The sequence below is a fragment of the Ictalurus furcatus genome, chromosome 24 (genome assembly GCF_023375685.1).
Source record: "Ictalurus furcatus strain D&B chromosome 24, Billie_1.0, whole genome shotgun sequence".
Taxonomy (NCBI): Eukaryota; Metazoa; Chordata; class Actinopteri; order Siluriformes; family Ictaluridae; genus Ictalurus; species Ictalurus furcatus.
The window spans coordinates 17,564,155-17,573,318 of NC_071278.1; the positions used below are offsets into that span (position 1 = coordinate 17,564,155).

General features: G+C 36.4%; 2 protein-coding genes across 2 annotated transcripts; one reads left to right on the top strand and one right to left on the bottom strand.

Annotated features, from left to right (window-relative positions):
* Positions 1 to 2,117: 2,117 nt before the first annotated feature.
* Positions 2,118 to 5,272, bottom strand: tfpi2 (tissue factor pathway inhibitor 2). Its single transcript, XM_053613388.1, has 5 exons — positions 5,028 to 5,272; positions 4,762 to 4,932; positions 3,454 to 3,633; positions 2,662 to 2,835; positions 2,118 to 2,543 (listed from the first exon to the last, which is right to left on the bottom strand). The coding sequence occupies exons 1-5, from the start codon at positions 5,104 to 5,106 to the stop codon at positions 2,485 to 2,487; spliced, it is 663 nt and encodes a 220-aa protein (XP_053469363.1). The 5' UTR covers positions 5,107 to 5,272; the 3' UTR covers positions 2,118 to 2,484.
* A 3,184-nt stretch (positions 5,273 to 8,456) lies between these two features.
* Positions 8,457 to 9,138, top strand: gngt1 (guanine nucleotide binding protein (G protein), gamma transducing activity polypeptide 1). The gene is made up of 2 exons (XM_053612242.1): positions 8,457 to 8,552; positions 8,851 to 9,138. Exons 1-2 carry the CDS (start codon positions 8,457 to 8,459, stop codon positions 8,974 to 8,976), a joined length of 222 nt encoding a protein of 73 aa, XP_053468217.1. The 3' UTR covers positions 8,977 to 9,138.
* Positions 9,139 to 9,164: the final 26 nt, after the last annotated feature.

Consider the following 9,164-nt stretch of genomic DNA (forward strand, 5'->3'; position numbering starts at 1 on the left):
GTTTGTCATGTTCTTCAAATTATTCCTGAACAATTTATGCAGTGTGGCAGTGCTCATTATCCTACTGAAAGAGGCCAATGCCATTAGAGAATACTGTTGTCATGAAAGGGTATACTTGGTCTGCAATGTTGAGATAGGTGGTACTAGTCAAAGTAACATCCACATAAATACCAGGACCCAAGGTTTCCCAGCAGAACATTGCACAGAGGACCACACTGCCTCTGCCAACTTGCCCAGTGCATCCTGGTGCCATCTCTTCCCCAGGTAGGCATCATGTGCACTTGGCTGTCCACATGATGTAAAAGAAAACGTGATTCATCAGACCAGGCCACCTTCTTCCATTGCTCCATGGTCCATTTCTTTTGCTCATGTGCCCATTGTAGATGCTTTCAGCAGTGGACAGGGTCAGCATGAGCAGCTACACAGCCCCATACGCAGCAAGCTGCAATGCACTGTGTTCGGAAAGCTTTCTTTAAAAGCCAGCAGTAACTTTTTCAGCAATTTGTTCCACAGTAGCTCATTTGTGTGGTTGACTAGATGGGCTAGCGTTCACTCTCCACATGCATCAATGAGCCTTGGGCACCCATGACCCTGTCGTTGTTTCATCAGTTGTCCTTCCTTGGAGCACTTTTGGTAGGTACTAACCACCGCATACTGGGAACACCCCACAAGACCTGCCGTTTTGGAGATGCTCTGACCCAGTCGTCTAGCCATCACAATTTGGCCCTTGGCAAAGATGCTCAGATCCTTACACTAGCCCATTTCCCCTGCTTTCAACACATCAACTTCGAGAACTGACTGTTCACTTGCTTCTGAATATATCTCACCCCTTGACAGGTACTATTGTACCAAGATAATCAGTTATTCTCTTCACCTGTCGGTGGTTTGAAGATTATGGCTGATCAGCATATACAGTGTGCAGTACACAGTGAGATGAAATAACATTTCTTCTGGACCCAAGGTGCAATAGACATGTATGACCTATGTAGTGCCAACATGACATAAATAAAGTGCAATAAATCAGTGGTGGGGTGGGGGGGCGGGGCACGTTGGCTTAGTGGTTAGCACATTTGAGTCACACCTCCAGGGATGGGGATTCGATTCCTGCCGCTGCCCTGTGTGTGCAGAGTTTTCATGTTCTCGCTTGCTTCAGGGATTTCCTTCAGGTACTCCTGTTTCCTCCCCCAGTCCAAAGACATGCATTGTAGGCTGAAGTGGAATTTCCAATTTGTCTGTAGTGTGTAAATGGGTGTGTGATTGCGCCCTGTGATGGTTTGGCACCCTGTCCAGGGTCCATCTAAAATTTGACTATTGTGGAAAGGTAAATTTTTTCTGTAATTTAATTAAAAAGGGAAACTTTTCATATATTCTAGATTCATTGCACATAAAGTCAAATATTTTAAGCCTTTTTTGTTTTGATATTGATGATTACGGCTTACAGCTCATGGAAATCAAAAATCCAATATCTCAAAATATTAAAATAAAGAATTTTATAATACAGAAATTTCGACCTTCTGAAAGTATGTTCATTTATGCACTCAATACTTTTGCATGAATTACTGCATCAATGCATCGTGGCATGAAGGCAATCAGCCTGTGGCACTGCTGAGGTGTTTGTTGTGGAAGCCCAGGTTGCTTTGATAGCGGCCTTCAGCTCGTCTGTATTGTCGGCTCTGGTGTCTCTCAGATTCTCTATGGCTTTCATCTGAAAATTGATTGTGGTTGTGTGCTGAACCAGACTGAGAGATTAAAGACTCAGGAAACCTTTGCTGGTGTTTTGAGTTAATTAGCTGATTAGAGTCTTCTCAGGTCGACATTTCTTTATTCTAAATTCTTTATTGTAATATTTTGAGATATTAGATTTTTGATTTCCATGAGCTGTAAGCCATAATAATCAAGATTAAAACAAAAAAAAGGCTTGAAATATTTAACTTTATGTGTAATGAATCTAGATTATATAAAAGTTTCCCCTTTTTAATTAAATCACAGAAAAAAAAACCTTTTCCATGATTTCTAATTTTAGATGAACCTGTATATATATATATATATATATATATATATATATATATATATATATATATATATATATATGATTTTTTGTACAATACCACAGAGCCTTATGACAGAGAAACTGAAAGTCTTTATTTAAATGTACACAATACAAAATGATTAAAATAAACAAATATATAAACATGTTAAAATATACAAGCAGGCCACTTTTCTGAATATCATATGTTACAAAAGTAAAAAAATAAAATAAAATGAAAATTCACAGTGTAATTCAAATACACAGTCCAATCATACAACTTGTAACTAACACACACACACACACACACACACACACACACTGCATATGTAAAATTACATACTATAAACAGATATTGAAGAGAATACGTGTAGTACAACAGATTCACATTACAATAAGATTAGAAAGCATGTGTGCTTACACTAGCACATCTGGTTTAAGAAAAAGCTCGCTATGAATTATAATCTTTTTCGAAGAATTCTTGTAGATTGCCCAAATGGTCTCCATGCTTTACTTTCTGAAAAGAGCCAATTGAAATATTTAGTTCATTAATGTTGTTATAATTCATAAACACACAATGAATTCATCAGAAATATTTTTTTTTTAATTAGGTACTAAAACATTTCCACACTTACTTTTAGCACAAACCCCCATGCAGCTTTTCATGGAGACAAAATTATTGTTGTTTCCTCCACTTCCTGTATACTTGAACTGTCTGCAATTTTTTTGGGTAGAGTCGTAGTAGTATCTGGGTATAGAGGCACTGCCTGTTCCTTCATCCAAGCCACCGAGGCAAATCACAGGGACAGCTGCAAAATAATACAACAGTAAAAAACCTGCAGCGACAACTATATTTTTAATTGCACACTCTGAAAAGTGAAGTCATGTGAAATATTAAGCAGTCATATTTTTAGGATAGTGGGCTAATCTGTTATACATGGGACTCTGGTCTGTTACACTGAATAAATTGGGTTGATGGCCTTGAGATGCTAGACAGGCTTAATCTGTTCAGAAACCCTGATTCATGGCCAACGTTGGCATTTGTAGGCCCTTCATGTACTGCTTTTCTGACTATTTTTTCTGCCAAGTTTGTTCAGATATTAAGCTACTAAGCGTCTGAATCCCAGCAAAATGTGGAGAAATTTTAAAATGAAACTGACTGGTCCTTAAACCACAAACCAGTGTATCCCTCCTAGTGATGTTCTCCATTAATAAAACAGCTAAACCTGCACCATACCCTGCAGCACACTTGTAAACTCTAAAGTAAAGAAGTATAAAGATTAATGCAAATTTAGCGCTTTTTTTTTTTTTTTTTACTGGTAATGATCAGAGATGATCAGTTTAGCCAAATAGACTTTCTTGTCCTAATTGGTCACTGGTTAGTATGAGCGTAAAAACTCAAAATCGGGTGTTTGCACTTAACATACAATTTGAAGGATGGCAGTATTCCATGCACGAGATATGATTTTGGAAGTTGTTATTATTTCCATTGCAGCCTCCGTAAGAGAACTCTTCACACCGCATGGAGGTCATGTTGAAAAAATAACGCTTGGAAATGGCGAAGCATAGCCCCTCTTCCTTTGGAAGGCGACAGATTCGGGGAATCTCTGCAGAAAGAAAATACAAATATTTTTAAATCACTGCATGCATCTGTACTATTTAAATAGGCATCATTTATGTTACATTACAGTTGTGTGCAAAAGTTTGCATATCCTTAGGATAAAATTATGAAAAAAAGGAATTCTAGATGATACTAAACAAGAGATTTAGTGCATTGGGTTTTACACATAGTCTTTCAAGATCACATGTAACAACATGGTCCAAATATGCATGTTAAGATAGTAGTTAAAAAAAAAGGATAGCATCTTTCTTTTATAAATATTTTCTAATAACTTGTAACCTACACTGTTATATATAAAAAGTAACAAACTGTACTTTTCCTTGTCACTGAAGTGGTACCATCAAGGGTGCATGTTTTGCATGGAAACTTAAGAATAATTAAAAAAAAAACTACAGTAAAAGCTAATCAAAAGGTATGACACCTTTCGTAGGTAAAAGACACTGACAGAAAGGTATTTCAATCTGTACTCCTTGGATGTCATAGAGGTGCCTTTTTTGTGCAACTTTTGCCACTAAATCTTTTTTTTTTTTTTTTTTTAAATATGTAAACTTTTACACTGTATTTTTTCTTTAAAATTTGTAATCGCTTGCACTATTTTTCCAACTTGTAACTTCTGCATTTTTTTTTATTTTTTCAACTTGTGAACTTTTGCCCTTAAAAAAAAAACTTGGAAACTTTTGCATAATTTTTTTTTTTTTTTTTTAAACTTAGAAACTTCTGCACTTAAAAAAAAATCAACATTTTTGCACTAAACTTTTTCTTCAACTTGTAAACACTTGCATGATTTTTTTTTAACAATTTGTAAATTTGAAACTTTTGCACAAAACTTTTTTTTTCCCCTTTACTTGCAAACTTTTACATTATTATTATTATTTTATTTATTATTATTTATTTATTTATTTTTTACAACTTAGAAACTTTTGCCCTTAACATTTTGGCACTAAACTTTTCTTCCCCCCCCAAGTTGTAAACTTTTGCATTAAACTGTTTTGCAGCTTGGAAACTTGCAGTCTGTAGTGAGAACTATCGTCTATAACCAGAACTAGAAATCAGAACAAGTTCACAGAACCGACTCCGCAGATGAAACAGTAAATCTGGTGCTCGGTTCACGTACTCGGAATAGAATAGCAGGTTTTACGGCACTCCACAGAAGACTTGAAGTTGTTCAAGTTTCCCTCGCAGCCTCCATAGCTGAACTCCTCACACTTCTGAGTGAGCGTGTTGTAGTAAAAACGAGGCACATCATCCAAACACGGTCCTTCGTCCACTTGGAGAAGGCAGACTTCTGAAAGAAACAGAAAAGGCGGCGTGAATTCCCCTGTACACAACACAAAAGAAAGCCTCTAGTTCAGAGACAGAGAAAAAGACACGTGAACTTACCTTTGGGTGAAAGTCTGTAAGCGAATGCGCTTTGGATTAAGGTTATGAGCAAACAGCATCCGAGAAAACGTCCCTCCATCTTTCTGTCTGTGAGATCCTGGTCTTCAGAGATGTGTCTGTGTGAAGTGTAGCGCTTTCCTTTATTTATAGCAGACTCTCTGATGTCCGGTGGGAAATAAAAGGGCGGGCTGTAGTCTACTGACGAAACATTTCAGTTGAATCAGATTGTGTACACATACCAGTGAGTCTCTGCGTGCTTTATTTTCATTACAGTTGCTGTTATACGTCGACGGAAGTAAGTAGTTTTAGAGAACAGGCTGAGGGCGTTATCGGGATGAGCTCTCAGAGCCTCAAGTGTAAACCACTGTATATTGCACAAGACCTGTAAAGCCCACTCTACTGTCCAAAAGGCTTAGACATCCTCTTCTTTTAGTACAAACTTCGTTTTAGACTTATTTACCTTTACATTTTCGAGTCAGTATAAAAACATTTTAGATGACTAAACATTAGTTTTCCAGCACAAAATGTAATGTTACAGAAAACTGTCTGTATGTCAGTAAAGAAAGCAGCATATTACATAAGAGACCACTTTTCAGACACAAACATAATGAAGGCTGGTGGGTTTTGCTGCAGAAATCAGAAACAAATACGGCAAAGTCTCTAGTCTAGAAGAACCGTGGCTGGTTCTGCAAGATGCTCAGTAAAACGTACAGCTCATTTCCTTATAAAACTGCACACATTGTACCTGAGACTACTATTTGTTTGTTTTTTTTGTTTTTTGGGGGTTTTTTTTAAGTAAAGGGTCGTCACAACAAATATTGACTTTGTTTCGTTAATTACTGTTTACTGCTCTTTAGTGTTTTGTTTTTTTATTATTTTTTAAATGTAGAAACATTTAATTTAATTATTTTTGAAAGCATCTTTGCTCTACAGCATTTCTTTGCATGTGCCTAAGACTTAATAGGAGGTAATAAAATATGCAGTCACAAAATCAAAATCAATGCTATATAATACACTTTAGAATAATGAATTAAAATGTTATGCAGCATTCATCTTCAGTAAGTGCTTTATCCTGGTCTGGTGCCTGCATGTTTTTCAAAGGTTGAAGTAACCCACACAAACACGGCATGAACATGTAAAGCTCCACACTCATAGTAACACAAGCCCAGGATCAAACCTGGAACCCTGGAACTGGGATGCCGCAACTTAAGCCTCTGTTCCACCGTGGCATATAGCTCAAATGGTATATGACCGTGGCATACAGCTGAAATCAATGAAACCTACAAATTATACAACTTATGGAAAAGTTATGGAGCACAAGAAGAGTAGTTGATTTAAATGTCTGGCTTGTAACAGACTGTGAAGGTCTCCTGTGTTCTGTATAGTACTGCACTGGCAGGAGGCAAAATAATAAAAGCTAACTTGTTTCCGAGAGTTTCTTTTTGACTGTAGAAAATATCTTAAAATTTGTTCATTTTTATTTCAGATTATTTGTGTGTATAAGTTTTAAACGAGGCACTTTCTTCTGTAAAATATATATATGTAAGTTGATAGAGCAATATAAATAAAGTTTTTATATAAGTTATTATAGCTAAGAATCTGCCCATCTTTCCTAACACACTACTTAATGACTTGGTTAGCAAGCCAATATTTTCTTGGCCTAGTACCAGTGTGTATGTAATGTGCTATTTAAACAAATTATTGTTGTCACTGATATGTTATTATCCACCAAATAAAATTTCTCTCCACACAGTCACTTAGACAAAAGATTGCTCCTTTGTATTTCTGCATGTCATTTATGATTTCAACATCACTCCCTTAGCCATCTCATGCAAAAATATTACCAAGGTCTGTAAAGGCATTCGATGATATGCATTTTAAGCTTTATGTTATGGTTCTTGTTTTCTGCACTGGTTTCACTACGTGTTTCAACCCGCCCTGGCATATTTCAGAAGCTCTTGTTGATTTGAGAAGAGAAAGTTTATTTGCATAGTTTTAGCTTGATAAGCAGTGCAGAAATCTCTTGGATCATTTCCACTGATTACTCATGAGTTATGAAATGGCATTTCACTTTTCCTCTAATTTTTGTGAAACCATTTTATGCAGTCCAGTCTTGTTTAAAAGGAAATTTACACACCTTTTCCTGTCATGACTATGCTTGTGAGGACCTTTTATTTATATAATTCTAAAGCAGCTAATTACTGTTATGTCACACCCAAATGACACATACCCTAAACTTATACTAAAACCAGCAGGAAACAAACCCCTTACACACCAGGATTTCCCTGTATCCATGCAGGTTTCCCCTGGGTTCTCTAGTTTCTTCCCAGACAAGGATAAACTCATTATCGACTATAAATCAATAAACATACATGTATGCAGAATAGACTATGTTTGAGTGTTTAGTGTTTTTTTTTTTTTTCATTTCCTTTTTATATTTAGCTTCTTTAATAGTCAATTTAAGAGTCAACTTATGTACTGTGAAATAATATGTAATAAGATGGAAATTTCTTTAATTGGTGCCCTGCGATGGATTGGCACCCTGTCCAGGGTGTACCCCGCCTTGTCCTGATGCTCCCTGGGATAGGCTCCAGGTTTCCCCGTGACCCTGAAAAGGATAAAGAGGTATAGAAGATGGATGGATGGATGGATCTCTTTAATTGATTTTGTCATTCCTTTGATTTCATGCACACTGAAAGTTGATTGCTCCTGCTCAAGACCAGGGTTGATCAGTGCCAATATGACATTTTAAAGCATTTCTTTATTGATGGTTAAATATGCTGACATTCCCTGATTGTGATTCTAGAGCATGTCAGAAAGATAGCTTTTTAACATGCTGCTGGTTGCTGTATGGTCAGAATGCACATCTCCCTCTAACAGAACCTGAGGAAACACATTTGTCATTAAGAGTGATGATGTGTTATCCAGCACGACAGGTTGGGGTAAACACAGATTAGCTTGCTTATCACTGCAATTTATAATACTGTGTCCCCTTGACCTACATTTCTACCATGATATTATAATGGCCAAGAGAACCCAGTAAATCTCAGACTTCTAGAAATTGTGTCCATGTGCAATTTTTTTATTTATTTTATGTGACAACAAAAAGTAGTAGCATAATGAGTAACTCACTTTTTAATTCAATAGATATCTAAAGCGGTGGTAAAATAAGAGAGTTTGCTTTAATAGGATTATAAGCTTGCAGTGTTTATACAGATTACTTTATAACCCGGATTGAGAGAGAGCTGAAGGATTCTCTGTCCATCTTCGTGGCGAAGAGAACTCACCGTAAGCAGCAGTAAGTGTGGACTTCATTACTGACTTCGTGTAGAATGTAAATACTTCTGCTATTAGTGTTGCTTTGACAATAGTGCATAGCGTTTAATGCTGTTATAAACCAAGTGCATTTGATTTGTTTTCTCACAGAAAATGCCAGTTATAGATGTAGACAATCTAACGGACTTGGATAAGGCTAAAATGGAAGTAGATCAGTTGAAAAAAGAGGTGAAACTGGAAAGGGAAAAGGTAAGAACTTTGTGAATTTATAAGCAGACACATAGGCTCACTGGTATAAATAATCATTTACAAATAGTAAATATGAAGCATAGCAAATTGCCTGGGCTGTGATTCACAGGTTTCAGAAACATTTTATACAAAGGTCCTATTCATTCAAAAATAAAATATCTGTTTGAAGGCCATTTGTAAAACCTATTCTAAGTATTTAAAATATTTTGAAGGCAATTCTGTTTCATTTAACTTTATTATTACATACCAATACCCTTTTGATGAAGTCAAAAGTCATAAATAATTTTTATTTTGGAAGGTGTCTAAATGTTGTGAAGAAGTCATGGAATACATTCAGGGTGGTATGGACGACGATCCCCTGGTCAAAGGAATCCCAGAAGAAAAGAATCCATTCAAGGAAAAGGGTGGATGTGTCATTTGCTAATGTGGACAGCAATAACTGCCCTATTCCGTTTACAATTTAGACTCTTTGGTACTGCACATGGTCACCTGCAACTGTTTAATCTTAGCCAGAATTTTCTATGCTGTCTGAAACAGAGAAAAGACAGTCGAGGATAGCTACTAAAATTACTCTAAATGACTTGAATGTCTACCCTCTCACATCTTGTGTAT